Source organism: Spea bombifrons, chromosome 7 (genome assembly GCF_027358695.1).
Source record: "Spea bombifrons isolate aSpeBom1 chromosome 7, aSpeBom1.2.pri, whole genome shotgun sequence".
In the NCBI taxonomy this organism is placed as follows: Eukaryota; Metazoa; Chordata; class Amphibia; order Anura; family Pelobatidae; genus Spea; species Spea bombifrons.
The window spans coordinates 9,094,051-9,119,800 of NC_071093.1; the positions used below are offsets into that span (position 1 = coordinate 9,094,051).

General features: G+C 38.5%; 1 protein-coding gene across 3 annotated transcripts in view; it reads left to right on the forward strand.

The window, feature by feature from the left end:
* Positions 1-21,229, forward strand: part of SLC4A10 (solute carrier family 4 member 10) — a 65,275-nt gene extending 44,046 nt beyond the window's left edge. For 2 of the 3 annotated variants that reach the window (XM_053471027.1, XM_053471028.1), the window contains exons 10-26: positions 907-1,053; positions 1,618-1,718; positions 1,894-2,068; positions 2,167-2,300; positions 2,734-2,979; positions 4,264-4,369; positions 6,016-6,177; positions 6,545-6,658; positions 12,662-12,823; positions 12,958-13,209; positions 13,399-13,467; positions 13,755-13,928; positions 14,759-14,881; positions 15,598-15,665; positions 16,425-16,541; positions 18,870-18,908; positions 20,989-21,229. In XM_053471027.1, coding sequence (XP_053327002.1) covers positions 907-1,053; positions 1,618-1,718; positions 1,894-2,068; positions 2,167-2,300; positions 2,734-2,979; positions 4,264-4,369; positions 6,016-6,177; positions 6,545-6,658; positions 12,662-12,823; positions 12,958-13,209; positions 13,399-13,467; positions 13,755-13,928; positions 14,759-14,881; positions 15,598-15,665; positions 16,425-16,541; positions 18,870-18,882 — 2,163 coding nt within the window. In that variant the 3' untranslated portion in view covers positions 18,883-18,908; positions 20,989-21,229. The remainder of the gene's footprint in view (positions 1-906; positions 1,054-1,617; positions 1,719-1,893; positions 2,069-2,166; positions 2,301-2,733; positions 2,980-4,263; positions 4,370-6,015; positions 6,178-6,544; positions 6,659-12,661; positions 12,824-12,957; positions 13,210-13,398; positions 13,468-13,754; positions 13,929-14,758; positions 14,882-15,597; positions 15,666-16,424; positions 16,542-18,869; positions 18,909-20,988) is intronic. The other variant, XM_053471029.1, reaches the window with a different exon arrangement.
* Positions 21,230-25,750: the final 4,521 nt, after the last annotated feature.

The following is a 25,750-nucleotide window of genomic DNA, read 5'->3' on the forward strand; positions in this document are numbered from 1 at the left end:
AAATATGCTCTGGGCTTGTGCGTGTATTCTGACCCCTGGCTGTCTTTTACTCCGTGTAAGCTTTTACAGAGAGCAAATCATGTTTGCCCTTTAAAAGACTCCAAAATATTAATAGGTTAGAACATATCTAATGAATAATAAATGACAAATGCATTTCAGCAGCATATTCTGCAGATCCTTTGACAAGAAGCCACTATTGTAATTGGCTAAATATAAAACTAATCTTGGGTTCAGAGAATGAACTTTCATTCACACACATCCTTTTAAACCTTACTCTATGGAGTTACGCCAGGCTACTTGCTACAGGTTAAAGGACCTGGGAGGGGGGCAGAAAGATATTCTGGTCTGGAAATGTGAAAAATAATTTATTTGCTAAAGAACTTTGTACATGAGCACAAAGTGTGGGTAGTTTCCAAGAGACATGGAATCTATTAGAAATGGATTGATATATTTGGGTTTGGAGCTACATGTTCCTTCTGGTTCAATACTTTCTGGGCTTCATCAATTAAGACATGTGAAGGAAAAGTGTATCTTATCATCTTTAGTATCCATTATAACATGTTACTTATACAATAAAAGCTGAGATAGACATAACACACAGTTTGGTCTGCTTTGTGATGTTTAAGAAACTCTAAGCATTATGCAGGGTCCGCTAGACTCATATTGTATTCCATGCTCACTGATTTTTCGCTGGCGAGTTGGATTTGTAAAGCCTAAGTTTTTGTTAATAAATCCCATGCATATTCCAAGCTATGCTTGTTGAACAATGTTGTATGTTTATCACCCATAGCACATTTCACTGTCCACTACTTAACTAATAGGAGACAATGTTTGGTGGTAACAATACTTATAACAATGTTCTGGAATGGTTTGGAGATAATTCTATTAACACCAATCTAACATTAGGTATTCCATGATGTTGCCTACAAAGCTAAGGATCGTAACGATTTGGTCTCTGGAATAGATGAGTTTCTCGATCAGGTCACAGTGCTTCCACCTGGAGAGTGGGACCCTTCAATTCGCATTGAACCACCAAAAAATGTCCCATCACAGGTGAGTAAATGTGCATGACTTCATTTCATATTTATGTTCCATTTCCTTTATTTTTTCTTTCTAAAATAAGATTATTGTGGTCTGAGTTATTGTTTCTGATCCAGTACCAACATTTTAGGCTTTAAGTGCACCTGTCTTTGACATTAGTGCAGTTTAAAAATAAATTATATCCGCGTTATGTAAGATTTTAAGGTGAACTTGAAAGCAGATTGGAAGTAGGCTGCCAATATATGTGTATAGGCTCACAACACATGGAATCGACAGCCTCCGAGTTGCTCGACCACTCCACCCCATCGATGAACACCTTGCACTTTTCATGCCGAGAGATGGCTCTTAGTCGTAGTCATGGATCATAAGTGTGTTGATGACATCTTACTTCCTTTTATGAAATGAGCTGCGTTATCTTCTGATCTGGGGATGATAGGGCCCACTTTCGAAAAAAGTTTAGCAATTAGATTTATTTTTCTTCACACACACAGTCCTGTTGTCCCTAGTTTATCGACAGCCATAGACAACTCCTGCTTTCAGTATCAAGAAATGAATGCCAATTTTATTTTTTTCCAGGAGAAACGTAAAACTCCAGGCGTACCAAATGGCACAGCAGCTCTAGGTGACGCAGAAGAACATGAGGGGCATAGTGGTCCTGAATTGCAAAGAACTGGAAGGTTGGTTGAATTCTTCAATTGCAAAACATCCTTAAACAACATGTTTAAGATCACACAGAATACTGCTTGAAAAAAACAAACAAAAAAAAACCTCCTACAATATGATGTTATATAGCACAATAGTTGAGTGTCACTGTTGGCAAGTTACTGCTGTTCTTTTTGTTGTTTGTTTTAGATTTTTTGGGGGCCTGGTATTAGATATCAAGAGAAAGGCACCCTTTTTCTGGAGCGACTTCAGGGATGCCTGCAGCTTACAATGCCTAGCGTCGTTTCTGTTTCTCTACTGTGCGTGCATGTCTCCTGTCATCACTTTTGGAGGTCTTCTTGGAGAGGCGACTGAGGGTCGTATAGTAGGTGTTGTACCTAATACCATTTTCTTAGCATTAACAGTTCATAACCAGGTTGGTATTTACAGAGAACACATGGGTGTATTTTGTGTCTTGTTTAGAGTGCAATAGAATCTCTTTTTGGAGCATCAATGACAGGAATTGCATATTCCTTGTTTGGTGGACAACCTCTGACAATTCTGGGGAGCACAGGACCAGTGTTGGTGTTTGAAAAAATTCTATTTAAATTTTGCAAGTAAGTTATTTTTTTTACCAACATTGTTTTTATGTGATTGTGTGATTGAATTTGATTGTTCGTATTGATGTTTGTCTTCTTTGATGAAACCTTATTGTTAAATGTGCATAAAACCAGCAAATGTATACGTATATAATTTGATTATATAACAACTAATAATAAAAAAAGATAATACTAAGAATAATAATAATCATTATATGTTACATTACATTTGTATGTAAGGGAGTTTAATCAAGCATAGAATAGGTATAAGGCTATCCTAGATATAAGATAAGGCCAGGGACTAAAGAAGTATACAGAAAATGGGCAAACCAGATGGGCCGAATGGTTCTTATCTGCCGACACATTATATGTTTTCTGTGTTATTCATTTGGATGTTAACCTGTTAAAGACGTTTTTCCTTATTATTATAGAATAACGTTTCTTTATGTAGGGAATATGGACTCTCGTACCTCTCCTTACGAACTAGTATAGGTCTCTGGACCGCCTTTATGTGCATTGTTTTGGTTGCGACGGACGCAAGTTCCCTTGTGTGCTATATTACGCGCTTTACCGAAGAAGCATTTGCGTCTCTCATCTGCATCATATTCATTTACGAGGCATTAGAAAAGCTGTTTCAACTAGGTGAGAAACATCCAATCAACATGAATAATAATTTGGAACTTCTAACACAGTATTCGTAAGTAAAGTCTCCTTTTCCTATTAGTTATGAATGCCAACCAGAGGGAGAAATTAAAAAACAATAAAAAAAAAATCAATCAATTAAAGCATATGATAAGAAAATGGTATGAATATATTTTTTTCTACATTGATTATGTTTCATTTATTAAATTTATTAGTTGTGTGAAATAAATATTTGTTTTCAATGTTTCAGCTGAGTTGGTTGTGCTGACCAAAATTATCCATATGTTAAAATATACTGAAATCATTTAGGGAAGAAAACAGAAGATGATGAGTTAACTGCAAATTGACTCCCATAATTTAGTAATTAATATTAATAATTACTCTGTTATTATAAAACTGATAAACGAATGAGCAGTTGGTTCAGCAAAGACAACTAATACTTTTATTTGCACATTATTTGCACATTTATGTCTGTTTTAGTGCCACAGTGAAGAATATGCAATAGACTAAAAATGTTACAGGGGTATTATTTGTACCCTATAATTATTCTTATAAGGAACTATTGAATGGCACATTGATTGTAGGAGACCATCTTTGTCTTTGTCATATAGGGTAAATGAAATGAGTCGTTTCTGCTTCTAACCCCAAACTGCAATCAGCTAAATAGCGAAATAATACAAAACAAAACAAAAAGTAACTGTTCTTCCCATTAATGGGTTACAAGTCACCTAAGGTCATTGGGCCGTTGCCTGGCTATACCAGCAGATTTTATAAGGGAGATTAAATATGAAAAGGTTAATTGTTATGAGACTGGAGGAATCAGGGTGTTTTTGCAGTAACCCATACTTTGCCAGCAGCAAAAGCCATTCTTCTACCTGTGGGTACATTTCCCAGAGCAGCAGTAGATGGCAGATAGACCATTATAGAAGATGCAGTCCATAGAGGCTGCGGTGGCAGATGATGGATGATGGGTAATACTTTGTTGTCACCATTCCATATGTATTGTACATGCTTACAATGCAAAACTGTGACATAACTAAACCGTAGTTAATCTAGAATTAAGAAATTAATGGTCATAGATAAGGATAATGGAAAGCATAAATCTTGGTTAAAGACATATGACTTCTTTGATATGTATTGTTGTTAGTATTCCTGGAAACATCTAGATGCTCTTGTGTTCTCATTTGTTTAAAGGTGCCTAAAATCATCAGGTGCGTGTGATCTATTATCTCAAACACAAGCAAAATACAGAGAAAAGCTTGGACACATTTTACTCTTATTTAATGGCGTATAATGTATCGGCACACTAAATTTTATACGAGATCTTATATTTTAATAGATGCGCTTGCACAGAGCCTACTAACCCTAGCAATGAAACCTTGGATTATTGGAAGGACCATAATATAACAACGTCAGAAATATCCTGGAACAACCTGACTGTTAAAGTAAGTATTCTTTTTTAAAAATGCTCACACATGAAATTATTGTTTCATTATTGTTAACCAATTGTTGTCTAGAAATGTTCTTCTTTTCCATGAACTTTTCCAAACTTTTGGTCCATTGAGTAGATGCTGTGGTTAAAAAACTGTTTCCAGCTGTGTTTTTGTTTCTAAATTGCTGTATGTTGTTAATTATAATAAATATTGTATCGGTTGTATGTAATATAAGAATACCTGTTAAAGTTGAGTAAAATAATTACTGTATAATATAGAATGTTCCTGTATTTAAAGAGAATACTGAAGCCACATTGAACAAATATGTTTTGTAGAAAATAAGTTAAAAACGACACAAATCAAAGAGGATTTCCATTTCCTGCCAGATGGCTATTTCAAAATATATCTAAAAAGCTCATCATTTCTCTAAAATGCTTCCCCAGCTGTTCAGGATACACATTGATATATAACCATTTTCATTAGCACAGCAGCTTATGCTAAGCTTTGTTTTTATTCTAATGGTAGGGATCAATCAGTAGATCCTGAATGTTCATAGTTTTATTGGAGATAAAGTTATATTCTATTTAAGTGCTCACTTCTAGGTGGTACATGCCATAGACTTGAGAAGGTCCTTGGGTGGTGTCTCAAACTGTTTTCCAATCAATTAGTTCTACAGTTGGTGCAATACAAAATTATACCTCTATAGTATCAAACACTATAGAACTAAGTACTGCAAGTGCTAAATACTAATCTTTTGTAGGCTGGCAACATAAAAACATATGTGCCAATTGAATTGGTAAGCATGAAATGTTGTAAAGTATCAGAAAAAACAAGCAGGGGTGCTAGATAGCTAGAGGCATTAGTAGCAGGAAGAGGGAAGTGGTTCTGCCATGTTACAAATCTCTGGTTGGACCTCTTCTAGAGTATTGTGTACAGTTTTGAAGACTTTGTCTTGAGAGAGTTCAGAGGAGGGGGGAGGTTGAAGGATAGGGTGTGCCCAGAGACTCTGCCCTTTTTCCTGAAGTAACCTCTTGGTGAACTTAGGCAAAATGGTGGAACTTCTGGCCACTTCTGGGATGTTTCTTTTTGAGAAGAACATGAAGATGCAAGGTCACGGAAGCGGTTAGCAGAGAAGATAGGGAGACATTCCGAGAGAGCATGAGAGATAGTGAATGAAAGTGTGAGAGTGAATGAAAGTGTGAGAGAGAGTGAATGAAAGAGTGAGGGGTATGTGAGAAAATTTGAATGAAAATTTAGAGCTCTTTGGATCATTTTCATTTGTTTCATTGGGGGCCTCCTTGTTTTCAGGGTTTCGGTACAAATTCAAATGCTCAAGTCTAGTCTTTACATCAGGAAAAATGGGCAGACTAGCTTAGCAGAATGGTTCTTATCTGCCGTCATATTCTGTTTCTAAATAATTAAGTCACCCATGTTACCCTTATATAGTTTGTATACATTATTTTGTTTTTAATTTCTCAAGGAATGTGTTTAATTAGTTATGATCAGATTATCATATGCTTGGCTGCTGAGGACATGCCACACACACCAAATCTTTGTCCTGCAGACTAGAAATATACCTCAGGATTCAGAATGGTCCTTGACAAGTTCTTTTCATACATAAGGTATGAGATGCTACCTGTGTTTTTTTTCTCCAACAGTCATGCCATGAGTATAGAGGAGCTTTTGTAGGACAAGCATGTGGTCATGAAGGCCCTTATGTTCCTGATGTTCTCTTCTGGTCAATCATCCTCTTCTTTGCTACTGTTAGTTTATCGTCAACACTGAAGCAATTTAAAACAAGTCGGTATTTTCCAACAAAGGTAAGATGGGAGACAATATGTAACATATTTTAACAAGTAATGAAGTAGAACATTCACTTGGAATCGATACTTTAATAGTTACATATCAGCCATAGTTTTTGTGTTATAAAATGTATGTGCATTTTTTTATTTATTGAGAACTAACAGATTTGCCTTGCTATTTACAGTTTATAATATAAAAAAGCAGAGGGAGAATAAATGTTGTGATATGATGGGGCAATAGTATGAATATATTAGAAATGGAAGCATGTAAGCTTTTTTTTTGTTAAGACAAAGGAAAATATTACACATTAACTATCCGAAATGATGATTTGTTTATATGTACGGTTGTAAAATCACATATACATTTTATGTGTTATTTCTGCAGGTGCGGTCCATTATCAGTGATTTTGCTGTGTTCCTCACAATCATGGTTATGGTTCTAACAGATTACTTTATTGGGATTCCATCTCCAAAGCTTCAGGTTCCAAGTGCTTTCAAGGTAAAGTTTTAGTTGTACATATCTACATTTTTGTAAGTACAGAGGGATACTCCTCAAAAGTTTTGAGTAAAACATATCAATCAATTCACTTGCATTCTGGTTGTCCTAGTAGTAAAAATTAGGTTAAAAAAGTTAAAAGAGTTGCACCTTATGCTCCATGTGCCAAAATGGTTGTAGCAATTTGTAGACCATTCATTGCCAGGTATATATCTATCTATCTATCTATCTATCTATCTATCTATCTATCTATCTATCTATCTATTGTAGGGGACAGCTCACGCATGGGGCGGCAATGACAGTTTCACACAGGTTTCCAACGTAAAAGCGCGTTTATTTAGATGTTGTAGTCACAGAGCACCTTGTAAACAAAACAAACTATAAGCCTGTCCGGCTCTAACTAAACAGCAGGATACCTCTCTAGCAGCCTAAGGTCTGACGCAAAGCAAAGTAACCAGTTTTGTATGGGGTAAAGCTTCATACCTGGTGAGCTGCAGCGCTGGCTGTAGCTGCTCCTTCCCCCAGTTTCTCCTCTCCCTGCAAACTTAACAGCCCTCTCTTTTAAGGCTTCCTCCCCAGTAACGAGCTTAGGAAGCCTCACCTGAGAGCACCTGGGTTTGCTACCATGCCTGGCAGAGGTAACCAGGTGAGATATATATACCATCAACCACGCTCCCATACACTTTACCACATATCCCCCCCGTCGACTCCAGACCAGAGGTCTGGACAGCGTCAGCAACCATACAGTACACCTTGGACAACGCATCCGCATTCCCATGTAACTTCCCTGGTCTATGCTCCACTGTAAATCTAAAATTTTGCAAGGAGAGAAACCATCTGGTCACTCTTGCATTCCTCTCCTTATTCTGTTTCATCCATGCCAGAGGAGCATGGTCAGTCACCAACACGAATTCCCTGCCCAGGAGATAATATCTCAGGGACTCCAACGCCCACTTGATGGCGAGACACTCCCTTTCCACTATGGCATAATTTTCCTCGGCTGGGGTCAGTTTCCTACTCAAGTACAGCACTGGGTGTTCTTCCCCATTAACCACTTGTGACAAAACTGCCCCCAAACCTCTAGCAGACGCGTCTGTCTGAACCAGAAATGGTTTCCTACAATCAGGGGAAACGAGCACTGGCTGGTCACACAGGACAGACTTCAGACTCTGAAAAGCCCTTTCTGCCTCGGGGTTCCACTTTACCATCACTGACTTACCACCCTTTGTCAAGTCTGTCAATGGTGTGGCCATGGAGGCAAAATTGGGCACGAACCGACGGTAGTACCCGGTTATGCCAAGGAAAGCCCTCACTTGTTTCTTTGTTACTGGCCTAGGCCAGTTCTGTATCGCCTCAATCTTATTGATCTGGGGTTTAACCAGCCCCCTACCAATGATATAACCCAGGTATCTTGCTTCCTCCAGACCCACTGCACATTTTTCAGGGTTTATGGTTAGGCCTGCATCACTAATGGAGTCTAACACGCCCTGTACCTTACCGAGGTGACTTTTCCAGTCAGACGAAAAAATTACCACATCGTCCAGGTAAGCAGCGGCATAATCATGATGTGGTCTCAAAATCAGATCCATCAGCCTCTGAAAGGTAGCAGGGGCCCCATGTAACCCAAATGGCATCACAACATACTGGAACAGGCCCTCTGGAGTGGAAAAGGCAGTCTTCTCTTTAGCCTCCTCAGTTAACGGTATCTGCCAATAGCCCTTTGTAAGGTCAAGTGTTGTAATGTACCTTGCCTTCCCAAGCCTCTCAACCAGTTCATCCACTCGGGGCATGGGGTACGCATCAAACTTTGAGACCTCATTTAATCTCCTGAAGTCATTACAGAACCTCCACGTCCCGTTGGGCTTTGGGATTAGCACTATGGGGCTTGACCACTCACTAGTAGATTCCTCAATAACACCTAATTCAAGCATGCGCCTGACCTCCGTGGATACCGCCTCTCTACGGGCTTCTGGTATCCTGTATGGCTTCAGGTTCACTTTACTGTGAGGCTCAGTTTTAATATGGTGTTTTATGAGGTGGGTACGGCCAGGTAGGTCCGAAAACTTTCGTCTGTTTTCCTGCAGGAACTCCCTCACCTCCTGCTTCTGGGGCACTGACAGTGCCTCTCCTATTGTTACTGGGGGGAACTGGTTGCCCCACTTCTTTGACCCCTGCCTGGGTCGCCCCCAAAGACTCCCGCTCTTTCCACGGCTTGATCAGGTTTACGTGGTAAACCTGGAAGGGTTTTCTCCTGCCCGGTTGATGGACCTTGTAGTTCACCTCACTCATCTTCTCTACAACCTCATAGGGACCCTGCCACTTGGCTAAAAACTTACTTTCAACGGTGGGCACTAAAACCAGGACCCTGTCCCCAGGATTAAAGGCCCTCAACCTGGCAGATCTGTTATAAATTCTGCTCTGGGCCTCCTGCGCTCTTTGCAGATGCGTTTTAACTATAGGCATCACCGTCGCTATTCGCTCCTGCATCTGAGCCACATGTTCAATAACACTCTTATATGGGGTGGCCTCGGTCTCCCAAGTTTCTTTGGCAATATCTAACAAACCCCGTGGATGTCGGCCATACACTAACTCAAAGGGGGAAAACCCTGTAGACGCTTGGGGCACCTCCCGGATAGAGAACATGAGGTAGGGTAATAGACAGTCCCAATCCCGACCATCCCTTTCTACCACCTTTTTTAGCATATGCTTTAGGGTTTTGTTAAACCTCTCCACTAACCCGTCTGTTTGAGGGTGGTACACTGAGGTACGGAGGTGAGTGATTTTAAACAACTTACACAGGTCTTTCATGACCCGTGACATAAAGGGCGTACCCTGGTCAGTAAGAATTTCTTTAGGGATCCCCGTGCGAGAGAACATGTAAAACAACTCCCTAGCAATATTTTTGGAGGCCATGTTTCTTAAGGGTACCGCCTCTGGGTACCGGGTAGCATAATCCAAGACAACCAAAATGTATTGGTGTCCCCTAGCAGATTTGACAATGGGCCCTACCAAATCCATGGCAACTCTCTCAAATGGTACTTCAATGATGGGAAGTGGCACCAAGGGGCTACGGAAGTGTGGTGTTGGGGCACTCTTCTGGCATGTGGGGCATGACTCACAATACCTTTTTACTTCTTCATATACCCCAGGCCAATAAAACCTTTGGAGGACCCTCTCTTGTGTTTTATTAGTCCCCAAGTGCCCCCCAAACACATGGTTATGGGCTATGTCCAGCACCAGGTGTCGGTATGGTTTTGGCACCAGAAGCTGTTCCACAATTTCCTTGTTAACTTTGGTGACCCGGTACACTAGATCCCCATTCATGGCAAAATGCGGAAATTTCTGGTCAGCTTCGGGTTCCTGTGGTACCCCATTTACTACCGTGACATTTGCCCGTGCAGTTCCCAGAGTGGGGTCTCTCACTTGCTCGGTCCCGAAGTTACCCCGAGACATTTCTAAATCTAAGACCTGTTGGCCGGGTAGGGAAGTTTCTTCTTCTTCCTCCCCAGCTAACACCTGCAAGGGGAAAGAATCTTCACTATACATTTCAGGTGGGCCTAGATCCTTTTCATCATGCCCCTTACTGGTATCATTGTTCCCAATGGCCGTCTCACCTGACCCATTATTTACAGGGAGGGTTACAGACTCTGCCGGAGTTTGTTCCCCAGCTGCAGAAACGTTCCCCCTTCTCCACAACTCCCAGAACAAGGGGAAATCGCGGCCTAAAATAACCGCATGCATAAGTCTTTTTACAACTCCGACTTCGTAGGTCACAGTTCCAGATGGGGTCACCAACTTAATGGGGGCCACAGGGTAAGCTACAATATCCCCGTGGATGCATAGCACTCTTATGTGCTTGTTCGGCACGTAGTCCATAGTCACAAGGCCAGCCCGAACCAAAGTCACCAGGCTACCCGAGTCCAAAAGTGCCTTCACGGAGCAGTCACCTATCTTCACCATACAAAAATGCAGCTCAGTCTCTGATTCTGGAATGGCTGCACAAACAGGTTCTGCAAACAGGGACTGACGCCGACTAGCGTCACACACCATGGGCTCTGAGTTAAGAGGGCAATAGGCGGCTATGTGTCCCCACTCATGGCACCTCCAGCACTGGGGGGTCCCTGGCCTCCTTAGTAGGGAGCCCTTTCTAGGATTGTGGGGTCCCAGGGGTTCAGGATCAGTCTTTTGCCCTTGCCCAAACTCTAGAGCCCTGCTCTCTCTCACATTTTTCCATACACCTCCAGCTGGAACTCTCTTACCCAAAGATGTTGCGGGTCTGACAGTCTTGGAAGGTGTTGGTGCCGCAGGGACCTCACGGAGGAAGTCCTCGGTTGCTATGAACCTTTCCACCATGTTGACAAGCTGCTCAGCAGTTCTGGGGTCTCCATGCCCAACCCACCGTTGTAGCTCCGCCGGGAGGGCGCGGAGGTAGTGGTCCACTACCACCTTTTCCACAATCTGGGCTGGTGTAGTGGATTCTGGTTCCAGCCACTTGCGTACAAGATGAATCAGATCATACATCTGGGACCTGGCAGGCTTGTCCATGGTGTATTTCCAACAGTGGACTCTCTTGGCCCGAACAGCAGGCGTAACACCCAGGCGAGCAAGGATCTCCATTTTTAGTTTTGTAAAGTCCCGGACATCCTGCTCCCCGAGGTCATAGTAGGCCTTTTGCGGTTCACCAGTCAGGAAGGGTGCAATCACTTCTGCCCACTCTGCAACTGGCAGTCTCTCTCTCTCCGCCACTCTCTCAAATACGGTGAGGTATGCCTCAACGTCGTCGTCGGGTGTCATTTTTTGTAAGCCCCGCTGAACGGCCCTCCTCACGTTAACAGTCTCAAGGGGGCTTGCCTCCACTTGTTGGGACTGAGCCACAACAGTCTCTCTGAGCGCAGCAATCTGCTCCATTAACAGGCGATTCGTTTCCTGTTGTTGGGCCATAGTCTGCTGTTGCGCATGTTGCTGGGCGTGAAAAGCCTCTGCATGAAACTTCCGTTGCTGTTCCAAGGCCTGCTCATGTCTCAGGTTAGCCTGTATCAGCTGCTTTATCACTTCCTCCATTGTGCCGGATGGGCCTTACAGTGCTGCAGCCTTCACTCAGGACATATGCTTCCGGCCCTTTAAATGTCCACAAAATTCAGATGCTGTGTTTTGTCCTGCCGTTGCTCCTAGCACCACTGTGCCCGCATTCTCCACCAATTGTAGGGGACAGCTCACGCATGGGGCGGCAATGACAGTTTCACACAGGTTTCCAACGTAAAAGCGCGTTTATTTAGATGTTGTAGTCACAGAGCACCTTGTAAACAAAACAAACTATAAGCCTGTCCGGCTCTAACTAAACAGCAGGATACCTCTCTAGCAGCCTAAGGTCTGACGCAAAGCAAAGTAACCAGTTTTGTATGGGGTAAAGCTTCATACCTGGTGAGCTGCAGCGCTGGCTGTAGCTGCTCCTTCCCCCAGTTTCTCCTCTCCCTGCAAACTTAACAGCCCTCTCTTTTAAGGCTTCCTCCCCAGTAACGAGCTTAGGAAGCCTCACCTGAGGGCTCCTGGGTTTGCTACCATGCCTGGCAGAGGTAACCAGGTGAGATATATATCCCATCAACCACTCTCCCATACACTTTACCACACTATCTATCTATCTATATATATAGATAGATAGATAGATAGATAGATATATCTTTACCCGACACATCTCCAATAGGATCACTCTAAGGCAGAACTAAGCAAGCCTCTTACACCAGGCCCCACACTCTCCCTCACACTCTCTGCGATGGTGGTAAGTAAGACGCTGAGATATGACATCATATCCCATCACTCCATTTCTCTCAGTGATACAAAGACCATGAGCGTAAGGACAAAGGGGCTCCACAAACCCCAATGTCATCCCTCTTTGTTGTGTGAGAAAGCCATGACCCTCATCCAATGTATAGGCTGCCAAGAATCTCCCCACAGGGGTAGGAGATTTTGAATTTGCACAAGTAAACTAAACTAGTCTTTTTTCTTTAGCCAACCAGAGATGATCGTGGCTGGCTAGTCAGTCCTTTGGGACCAAATCCTTGGTGGACAATAGTCGCTGCTATAATTCCATCCCTGCTTTGTACCATTTTGATATTTATGGACCAACAAATCACTGCAGTTATTATCAACAGAAAGGAACACAAGCTGAAGGTGAGGCTATGCTGTAGATGAAAAAGTAAATGTCAAAGTAGGTACCACTCTGCACATAGTAACCCACTGTTCATATATTACATTAATGGACTGTAAGACCACTATCCAGATGTTTCTTTTTTTTTTTTTTGCAGAAAGGCTGTGGGTATCATCTTGATCTTCTCGTGGTTGGTGTTATGCTCGGTATTTGCTCGATCATGGGTCTACCATGGTTTGTTGCAGCCACCGTCCTCTCCATCACTCACGTGAACAGTCTGAAGCTGGAATCCGAGTGTTCAGCTCCAGGAGAACAGCCCAAATTTTTGGGGATCCGAGAGCAAAGGGTTACTGGACTCATGATTTTTGTTCTGATGGGTTCATCTGTCTTTATGACAAGGGTACTTCAGGTAACGGACTTTTTGCAAAATTGGTGTTACAGTTTTTTATTTAAAAATGAAAGGCCACACTGAAGTTCACACACAGATTTAAAATAATGTGTTATTTTGTCATTAAAAAGGAGAAAACATTTTTTAAAACTTTGAAATATTTTTTTTTATTTTTTAGTCTTGTGTCTAATCCCTATTTTTTTTTTTTAGTTCATCCCTATGCCGGTTCTTTATGGAGTTTTCCTCTACATGGGTGCTTCATCGCTAAAGGGAATTCAGGTAAAATAATCATAATAAGACTGTATATTATTAATTAATTGTTAATAATTAACTTGGCTAATGTGTGTATAATTAATTTTGTTTTTACTCTTAAGGAAGAGAAGGTATAAAGAGACAATATGACTTGTTAGTTATTGTTACAATGTAATTGGCAAGATTGTGACAGTATGGAAAGAGCTAAAGTTCAGTATTTAAGATATGTTTTAATAATGAGTTAACTCTCTTAAAACAAGTTAAATACTTTGTCTTAGATTTGGAAATGAAACGTAATTTGTTTTTTACCCCAGTTCTTTGATCGGATCCTCCTTTTCTGGATGCCAGCAAAGCACCAACCGGATTTCATTTACCTTCGACACGTTCCTCTCCGTAAGGTTCACCTCTTCACGGTTATTCAGCTGAGCTGTCTAGTGTTACTGTGGGTCATAAAAGCTTCTCGGGCTGCCATCGTATTCCCTATGATGGTAAGAAACAAAAATGCAAGGGTGTTTAAATCTGTTATATGTTCGAAATGTTCGGAGAGAGATTGTGATTTTGTGATCTTAAATTCTCTGTATTATAATTCATATTACCCTAAACAAACTAATCCTAGAATATTGGTTCTCTCACAGAAGAAATAATGAGAGAGTTGAACATGATGGACTTTGGTCTTTTTTCAACCTTATGAACTATGTTACTATGTTACTATGAGTGTAAGAGAGTATGAGCGAGGGTGTGAGAGGGTGAGAGAGCGAGGGTGAGTGACAACGAATGTTATTTCCGAATGGAAAAAGCCCTCCAAATTGTGTCTGAATCCAAAAGGCAGAAAACTAAATTCATTGTCTGAAAACGAATGGACGGAAAACAAAACCAAAAAGATCGTAAAAGATCAGGATAATGGATAAGAACTGATATTACAGTTTCATATAATCAGTTTTTAACTATATAATGGAACTGTTTAAAATACATAAATCAAACAAGTTTATTAGAAAACAGTTGCTTAAATGTATGTTATAGTAAAACTACTTGTGTCTAACATTGAAAGATCCACATAAACATAAACCAAAAAACATGATGGGATATGGTTTTGATCGGCAACATAATATAATTTAGACTGACCCTGTTAGATTTATCATTAACTTTATTAATAAAAAAATTGGTGAAAATAGATTTGGTTTTGTGACCCTTTGTTGTGGCACTATAGCTGGGTTGCTTGCTTTATTAGTAAATAGATCATTCAGTTTGCTTGTCACTTATTATAAAATATATTGACTATATTCTGTAACATATCCTTTTCGTTCAAAATTTTAATCAGGTGTTAGCACTGGTTTTTGTAAGGAAGCTAATGGACTTTTTTTTCACCAAACGGGAACTGAGCTGGTTGGATGATTTGATGCCCGAGAGTAAGAAAAAGAAATTGGAGGATGCTGAAAAAGAGGTAATTGTTCTCACGTATATATTACATAAGTGTGTTTAGTTACCAGTTTCTCAAATTGTTGATTGTCCTTTTTTTGAACAGAAATTGTGGTTATACAAATTTCCTAGAAAACTACATTTGATTTAGTCAGCTTGCATGACCTCACCTGAAACTCGTATAATATACAGCGGTGGGCACTTGCAAACTGTGCATTATTTTGCAAATGCTGGAATGCAAGATCTGTCAAGTGAATAGAAACAATTCCCAAAAGATATTCCCAATTCCCAAAAGATATTCCCAATTCCCAAAAGATATTCTATAGATTGTGAAGTTACTCTAATATTCCAAAAAATACACTTAGAATTTAAGATGTAGCTAACGATTTTCCAAATCTTACATTTTACATAAAATAAGTAATGTATCTGTACCAGAAACCCACTTTATGTGTATACCATGGGAGCAGCCATCTTACTGCCTGTTCTCTGGATCTGCATGATAGTTCATTCACATTAATTTATGTCTCCTACAGAACAGGACATCAATCAGATAATGTACGTTCTGGCATATTGGGACGCAAATCTATCAGAAGTAAACTTTAAATGTAATGTCTCCAAACCAATTCAACCATTGATGAACAAAAATAACAGGCTAAACATAGCTTTAATAAATGAATTATACTAAAACAGTGATGATGACCAGACTCATGTAACACCCAATATTTTGTTATGTCTTTCTAGGAAGAACAAAGCATGTTAGTGTTAGAGGATGAAGGAACAGTCCAGTTACCAATGGAAGAGAATTGCAGGTAATATAGAAATATATTAATATGGGCTTTGTCTTCACTAGGCAATAAACCTTAGTCTGAAAATGACCGACTGTATTTTTATATTCTGCAGCAAAATCACATAATCTCCTTTTTAATTAAACTTTTTAGTGTCGATAACCATGCTATTAGATCTAAAATTGTTTGATTTAATTGTTGACATAAAAAATATTTTTACCTATATTTTAGATGGTTTTTCCAAGATATTTTGAATGCAGGTTTTCTGCATTGTCCATGGTATATTAATTAGGTTATTAACCAGGTTACACCTGGTCAGGTGTGAAACCAAAATAGACAAGCAAGAAGAGTTTCTTGTTGTTCAGAGGAGTTTAATAAGAAAGGTAAAATGTGGAGCAGAGAGAGAAAAAATTAACTTTTATGAGAAAGAGATGTTGAAATAGACTGGAGTGGAAAAATAGGTGGGAGTGGGTAAAAAAAAAACAGTTTAATATTGAGCCTGTATGTAAAAAACCTTCAAGGGCTGTGTTGCACCCCAATCTGCCCAAAAGTGCCTATACAACTTCTTAGAATCCTAAAAGCCTAAATTTTGACCACCTGCCCTTTTGTAATTCTCTCTTTTCACTCTAATTGGTCCAAAGGCCCTTTTAAAATTCTTGCTTTAATGATGCTTACTGATTTTCCAATCATGTATATACTGGAGCCAAATGGCATCTTCTGGCAAGTCGAATAGAACAGAAACATTATTCATTTTTTTTGCATTATTGTGTTAATTCTGTCTAGAGAGGATCCATCAGTAATAAACATTTCTGATGAAATGGCAAAAACTTCTGTGTGGAAGACTCTGCTTATAACCTCAGAAAATTCAAAGAATAAGGAACCACCCTGTTCTTCTAAAAGGTTTTAAATTTTCTTTTAGTAATTTGTCCTTATTTTGTATAATTTTGATAGTTTGAAAACTACATGTTATGTATTAGTTTAAAACTATTTTGTGGTGTTTCCGTGTCTGTTGACACACGTGAAGAGCAGAAACTGAACCATTGATGGTCATAACAATATGATCTTTATATTCTTTACTTAGCCAATGAAGGTCCTACTTACCTAGACGTAAGAGGAGTTAGATGGTCACCATGTTACTATAGGGTCTTTGTGGGGGGGGAACGCTAGGATACCATTGAACATTAAGGGGTTTAATGGAACGGAATAGCCAAATTGTCTCAAGAGGCTCATTTAACATGTCTATCTGAATGGGCCTTGGACTGGTCTGGACTTTATTTTCTTCACACATACATTCTATAATCAGTAATACGATTTAGAATACATGATATTTGCTTATACTTATACTAATTAACCCAACAATGTTGACTATAACATTTATATCAAAATGATCACTGATCCGCCTTTCTGGGTTAAAAAAAAATGATTTAAACACCGTTGAGAGCTTTGTCATGGGTTTTTTTGGGGCCTTATATGCAGATTTATGTTTTCTTGATATTTAACACTTTGAACACCAATTGGGGTTTGTGCCATTCAGTACAATGCAATACCCTTTTTTTTGCCCTTCCTGGCCCTCAAAGGGTTTAGTTATCTCCATGTTTCACTGTAACCAAAGACTATGCTTTGATGTGAATATTATGTTGGTAGCTGTTGTATCATACCGATCAGTAGATGTATAGAAGTAGATTATGCAAACTGCACATTTAAAAGATGTAAATCAAGTCTCAGAATAAAGTGAACCACTATTTTTATTAAATGTTTTTTTTTGTCTACTTTATAATTGCCTTAGATTCTCTTGAGATTTTTGGTAATGAACTAAATATTGCCACTATAAGAAGTAGTTATTCTTTAGGATTATACAATGATGAAGTTAAAGAACTGGAATTATGTTATTGTATGGCGTTTCAGGTAGTCAGATTGAAAATGGGAATCCATAATATTTCACTCACCCGATTCTCACCTTACACTGGAGCCATTGTCTAGTTACTGCGGTCTAGAAAGATACATCATGTTTCTTTTTATTTGCACATTTTAAATAAAAAAAATGCCAAAACTATTCACATTCACAAGTGACCATATTGAGGGAAGAAATTATTATATTATAGATCTATTAAAACATTATTGCTTTCAATTAAACCAGTGTCGTAATGACAAATATGGAAATTTGTGGAAGCTTTAAAAACACATGTGGCCAGGTTCCAGAAAAACACTGTGAAAAATATAAAAATATACACAATAAATTCATTAAAATGCAGAAAACTATAGGAAGAGATACACATTTACCATAATATATAATATATAGTGTGTATATCTATAATCAACCATACAAAGGTTTGGGTAACTAAGCTATTTTCATGGAAAACAAAGACATTTCAAAACTTGGATAAGCGAAAACAGCATGCCATTGGAACACAGGAGTGATGGGAGTGATAAAGGGCCATTGGAACACAGGAGTGATGGGAGTGATAAAGGGCCATTGGAACACAGGAGTGATGGGAGTGATAAAGGGCCATTGGAACACAGGAGTGATGGGAGTGATAAAGGACCATTGGAATACAGGAGTGATGGGAGTGATAAAGGGCCATTGGAACACAGGAGTGATGGGAGTGATAAAGGGCCATTGGAACACAGGAGTGATGGGAGTGATAAAGGGCCATTGGAACACAGGAGTGATGGGAGTGATAAAGGGCCATTGGAACACAGGAGTGATGGGAGTGATAAAGGACCTCTGTACACCTATTAAGACATTCCATTAAAAATCAGCTGTTTCCAGCTACAATAATTATTCACAAAATTAATGCCTGTGCTGTATTTCTGATCTATTTGATATTTTTTTTAGTGGGAACACAAGGAAATATATATCATCATCCACACTATCAATCAAGACATTTACTATTATTTTTACTACATTCTAACCAGGCTATAACTCAATGTATTGTCTTTTTGGAACATCCGTTTGGAGATATTTCGGAGAGGGGATATTTTGGACAGTGAGCTATGTTTGGATCTAGCGCCATAGCTCATAGTAAACCCTACAGGCATGTGCACACACACACAAACACACTATAAGGGATGCTGCTATGGCATAAATGTAATGTTGAGGCTACAGTGTTTATTCTTTCTGAGTTAAATAGTCCTCCGATGCATGCAAACTTTAATCATACATAATGAATAATAAATAACACTGATTCTACTGTACTTAATTGTTTCGTGTCACATTTTTATCATAAGCTCCCCTTCCTAATCACTGTAGGAGCTGATTCCCAAAAGGTAAGATCCTAGCAATGCAAGGTATCCTTGATTGCGTTCTACATGATGCTGCTATACTAATTACATCATTGCTAAGATTTGAGATGCATGGCTGAGCTGTGCTTACAGGAGGCTCGTCCTCTATTAATGATCTTTGTCCCCTTTTTTTTGGGAAAACAAAACTAAAGAACAAATTGTAGCACAATATTTCATCCAAAGTGTCAAAGCATTATTTCTGTACTAAACTGTTATATAGAGCACTGATAGTTCTGTACGTACTCTTAATTTTGGAAAACAGTTTCATAAAAGGAAAAATGCTTATTTTTCACCAGGAAACTTTTTTTTCTTGTTATATATATATATATATATATATATATATATATTATTATTATTATTATTATATATTTTCAAAGTTTGTTATCCCAAAAAAATGCATGCATTTTTTATGTTGCATGATAATAATAAAATTTTTCAGCAGTTGATGATTTTGTAGTGTTACAGAGTTAACACTGATCTAAAATAACTCTTTCCTATAATTAAATCATTCTACGAATTTAATTCTATCTGCGCACATGTGACAAAGCAAAAATGTTCCATATTTACTGTGACTTGATTGTCATTGGACAAAGTCAGGTGTTTGTGGGCTAAAAATGGCAGTGGAGATCTAGCTAAGATCCTGTCTAACTAACCAAGTTTTAGTTGGGCACTTGGTGTTTTAGCTAATTAGAATTTGAACCATAGTCGCTGACTGAGAAAAAGATTAAAAATAATAATCAGAGAAGCAGAGAGAAAGGAAGTAAGTGAGAGAAGCAGAGGGTGAGAGAGGGAGAGGAAGAGGAGAGGATAAAAGAGGAAGAGGAGAGGGTGAGGGTTATAGTGAGTGTGTGTTTGTATACATATGTATATATGTGTAAATTAGTGTGTGTCTGAGCTTGTGGTGGTGGATAATATGTGTATTACTGTAAGTATATGGTGTTACAGTGAGTGTGTGCATATATTGTGTGCATATATTGCTAGCATGTGTTTTAGTGTATGGTGGTAAGCGTGATTGTGTGTGTTTTGTGTCACCTAATAGAAGAGGGGAGGGGGAGAGAAATGGAGAGAAAGAGAGAGTGTGTATATATGTAGAGTAAGAGTGTGTGTGTGTTAATGTATGGTGTCAGACTTAGTTTGCATGTTAGTATGTGTGTTATTTACAATGCTAAAGAAATACTGCACCCAGATACCACTCACCCTAGGTTCACCCCGGATTTTCGCCAGTGTTCACTGTTAGAATATATAGCAAATTACCAAGCATATTTCAGTTAAAGAACCATAAGTGTTGGATAATGTTCTTTACAGCATGGGTATGTCATGCTATGTTAATGGGCGGTTTTTAGTGTTTTAGTGGAGGCGTATCTGGGCAATAGTCTAAGTATAACCTTGGGAACTAATACAATGTTCCTGCTGTTTTCTCCAAACTTTGTATCTGGAATTATCTTTGAAAGATTTTCTTCTCGACCAAAGCATCTGTTAGTAAAAAGTGAGATTTTGGTCTTATTGGTGTTATTGTGGAAACGTCATAGTTCTGCCCCTTTTTCAGAGAAACTCCCACAGCAACACTGTCATCTGTAAATGTAGTGGAAACTGCAGTTATTTGATTTCTGATGTCAGAATGCATGTAATGCTTCTTTTTCCATACTGAAACTCTGAGTGTTTTGACGCAAACATCATGATGCATCTCTAGTGGGTGGAATCTCTCCATTCAAAACTTGCGGCTCTATTTATTACGCACTGATAAACTGAAAAGAAATAACATTGCGTCAGTTGTGCTTGGAAAATCAGTTTAAAACATGAAGTGATCTTAACCCCAGCTTTCCGTAGAGCAAATTGTCTTCGTTGTGTGCTAACTAATCTCTTTTGTTTGCATGGATGCTGTCATACTGCTTGTCTTTATAACACTAAAAATTCTTTACTTTTAGCATCTTGCTTGTTTTTAGATTTTTTTGTCTCATCGCATGGGAAATGTCTCTTTTAATGAAGCTGTGCATGATGTGTTAGAATGTGTCAAAAATGTTACCATTCTGTTTTAGTAATAGTTACTTTTCTTGTTTATTCCTAGTTTCGAAAGCAAGGAAGACAAGACAACTTCCTCAGGGAAAAGTATCGACAGGGAGACGTGTCTTTGACTTGCTCTTCAACCTTTTTTTTTTTTTTAAAAGAAGACTACTCGTGGTGATCCAAGTCTGTTAACTTTACTATAAATTGTCACATTTATTAGCAGTGCAATACATAACAGACGCATTAGCTCCTTTGCTGTCAGAAGAACGAGCAATAAAGCCTGTCTGATGGTGAGGGAATTATATAGCTGTAGCTTTTCTTTTTTAGCATAATGTTATTTTGCATATGCTTTGTTTGGGTCGCTTCACTAGTATTGTTACTGTCCATATCATACAGTTCTTCTGTTCATGTGATACATACTGGGTAAGACTGTATAGACCGACGACCAGTGATAACATTTATTGAGAAGGGTTAGCTGGTGCGGCACGAGGGGTTCCATTGAGAACCTGAACCAGCAATATATTTTTTGTGGTAGCGATAGTATTTCTAAGCAAGGATGGGCCGTTTCTTCTATGGACTGTCAATCCTATCACATTCAGTTATCCACAGGCTGAATATTTTTGGAGTTGTGATGGTCACATGGCTAGAGCGCCATTTGTAACCCATTTAACCCCCTCAATATGGATAGTATGTGTCTGTCCATTATTGTTAAGTATGGACTAGAATTCACCTTAAACTGTTATTTTTTTATGGTAAACATTGCCATATATTCCCCAGCAAAGGAAACAACTCCTTATGTAAGTACTAAGAGTGTTTGATTTCTAAGTAGAACCCTCAAAATATCCACATTCAAATAATGTATAATTTTAATTTTCCTATGATATATTTAATAACATAAAATGTTACTTGTTTGTTTTATAAGAATAATACTGAAAAAAGGAAAAAAAAAACATTTGATACAGAGAAGATAATGAAACGGAAATATTAACGTTTTGTGATTTGTTTCATCCTTAAAGAGAAGTCCTCAACATTTGTAAATAGCGTATATATATAAAACATGCCATAAAATTTCTACTATAATGACCAAATATGATATTATTCTGAGCATATGCAACTAAAGGACAGGTTTGTGTACTACGCTATGTAATGGAGTTAACTGAAATAGAGTTCTTCTTCAGGATACACGGATACCATTTTAACTCAATTTGACCCTAAATCCCATTGATTCGGTGATATCCATTGTCAGTAATTCAAACAAACATGGAGTATCAGGGAGAAAAATATAACCCACCATTACCATTGGTCTATAATATTCTTCTTTTCTCTTTTACATCCCCTGAATATATATTAAACTTCCAATGACTTAAGTCTAATTGGAGTCTTTGCCATTTACATGCATGCACGGTCGCTTCCCCTGATTGCATGTTTGTTTCAGTCTCTGGAAATGGAGAATGGTGGACAATCTCTAAATATTAAAATGTGGGTATTTTCACTCCCTTAATATAATGACTCAAGTTTTGGGCTTTTAATACCCCTCCCCTAGTTTTGTCAAATGTTGGTAATGTATCACATTATACTGATGCAAAGTGTTAAAGTGATTTTACCGCCCCCCCAAAAAGACACTGTAGCTTATAAAGGATGACTGTTGGTAATCACTTAAAGGGAAATCACATTACCGTCCCTTTAACAAAGGCAAATATATTCTTATACCTGCTAAGGTTGCTTTAAATTGCTAATGGGAAATGGAGATGTAAATAGTTGTATATTATGAAATACATTATATCTTTGATTATAACATCAGAACATGCTCTATGACATGAAAGTTTATAGCCAACATTCCAAGAACACTCTTAAAACAAAAGTCCAGGCTTAAAGATAGATAGATAGATATTAAGAACGGGGATTGGATCTCAGATTTAAAATGAAAAATAAGTGTGATCTATGTAGTCCCTTTGTCCTCAAGATTTGAATTAATCACATGGACGTGTTACATGTTTTCCCTTTTGATTCCAAATTAGCATTAAACCCACCCAGTGTGTAAACATACCTTAAAAGGGAATCTATCATAAAATGTATATGTATCTTTTAATCTACATTAAATTTGACAAGTGCATCTCTCCCAACATTTCAGAGGGACATTTTTTATTTAGGGGGTATGGTCAGGTTGCAAGACAGTATTTTGACTTCTGTTATGGACAATACAAAAAGTGGCTACCTAGCTAAAATATCATTTTTCTAAAAATGCTTTCTGATGCCATAGAATGTGTCTCTGTCACTAGAGAACTGTTACAGTATTACATTTTCTAAACTGGAAAGAAGGCCTTTAGATCCTAGACCATGTATGTAGAAGTTGGTCTGGTAGCTTGCAGGATTCCAATAGAAGCCTTAACATGGAACATGGGACATAAAAATGGGCTTCTTGCTTGGGGCGCTGTTTGGTCTAGGACCAGCCCTGACTGAAAACATATAATGTTACACATGGCGTCTCATTTTTATTTTGCCTTGCTATCAAAATAATAGGATTTCTCTGATTAGCACATAAAGAAACATTATATTATGTTTCAATGGGTAAACCTGTTTCAAATGTGAAAGGCAGGAGAACACCCCTACACTACAAGCAATGCAATGCACATTTTCTTATGATGGATCCCCTTGGAAAAATACAAGAGGAATGTATTTAGTTTTGTGCCAAAAAAAAAATCATGATTACAAAATGTTATCTTATCCCACAAGCATTTTTAAAACATGTTTATGTTTTTGGAAAAAAATAAGTAAACAGATGATACGAGTGTTAAATAGTATAATCCAGACAACAAAACGAGTGTAATAAGTCTGGATTTTTATTACAAAGCGTTCATTGGTGAGCCTTTCGGCAGCACGCTTGTAAAAGTTGGGATATATGTACAACTAGCATATTTACTGCCAAGCCTGGAGCGGCCATCAATTTGACTGCCGCACAGCTGAGTTGATGTTAGCTGAAATAAATCAGCAACTCTAGGATTAAGTTCCCCTCAAATGAAGTGGATCTTGAATTTTCAATAAAACGGAGGTAGACAACGCTCCCTATTAACTAACGGTCAGGTGATTGCTCCCTTTCCCACAGGGCCACATTTACTTATGATCTACAGCACTGCCCTAGGCCAGGGCAGCTCCACCAGCTGCTTCCCCACACTACCATCCCTACAGCTGAGCGCCAGGATATGATGTCATATTAAAGCGCTTTGCTTTGTAAAGCACACATTGCGCTAGGCGGACATGAACTATGGAGGCCTGTGCCAACTCGGCACATTTCTCTATAGTGTTAGTGGGACGGCTGGGGAGATCAGTGATCTTCCCTTTAAGTAGCCCATTCAGCTTTAGTGCTACAGGGAACCTAATTGCCTAAAAGGGCGATTGGCTCATTGCTATCAGCAATAGCGGCATAGGGGGTGTCACTGTACCCCCTCTTGCCAGCCAGCCCCCACCGTCTGGTTAATAGTTGGTCTTAGAAACCTCTGCTTTGCAATTAAACTTTTTTCTTTAAATATATTGGAGTCATGAGGTATCAATTATGGCCTTCAGATAGGGGCAAATGAGTTTATCTCAACTTTTTACTCAAATTAACGTCGCTATAACTCAGAATTCATTGTATATCAATGAATAGGAATACGCAAGTTGCTTTGTGAGGCATGATAACCTGACCTTTACTAAAACAATCCCCTTTTGGTTTTAAATCATTTTAGTGGGGTTTCCTCACCAATGTACGATATCAGCACAAATAATAGCGTGTTCAATCAAACTGAGTGCAGTTACAAAAGGAAACATTCAGCAACAGATTGTTCATCTCAGAGTAAACACTAAACCTGAATAGCATGTTTTATTAACACATTTTGGCCCATCTGCCATCCACAAAACCGTTTTTACGTATACAATTCTAGAATCACAAAAAAAACCCTAAAGTTGAGCCAATTTTGTGTATATTAAGTACTATTATCTCTTTACCAGGTATGTTACACAGTATGGAAATAAGTGCATTTAAATATAGAAACTCCAGCAAAAGATTTTTTTAAATACTTTTATTATGTGTTATCTCACTACGCACATTTTACTTTATTTATTGTTAAACAACAAAAAGGTGCGTCCTTCAAAAATAACCTGATGTTTAATACCGCTATTCCCCGTAACAGTTTTAACAGTGTACTTATTGTGTGCAAATGCTTCTTCCGTGGTGATCAGTCCAGCACTGAAATTGTTAAACATGAAAAAAATACCTGTACTGTTATGTGCTCATTGAAACCCTATACAATGCGTCAAGGAGTCCTCCTTTAACTGTTTGTTTTATAGAGATGCAAATCCATACTGGTAACGTAACTCACATATGTATCCTCATTCAATGTTTATTTTGTATATAATGTTGGTTTTAAGGCATTTTTAGTTCATCCCAACATTTTTTAATTCATTCCAACAAACCGAAGGAAAAAAAAAAAACACAAACAAGCTCGCAATTCACTTATTATTTTGGATTTGGATTTTTTGTTTCATATTTGTGGCCAAGATCATACAGTTTTAGATGTTATTATGGATGTGTTTGTGTTGTTTGTTTTTGCATAGACTGTCTTTTCACACTATTGTCATGTGAAAATAAAGATTTACTATAACTGTGTTTTGTGTCCTCAAATAATGTGACGCATTGCATCAACCATGACCTGTAGTCAAAATTGTGGATGTCTTCATTAATAAATTCTCAGTGTATGTATGCTAGTAAAAAAATGGTTTCTGCTTGGGTAACCTCATATAATAAACATAAAAATTAGGAAAAAATTGCAAAAAAAACTCTACAAATA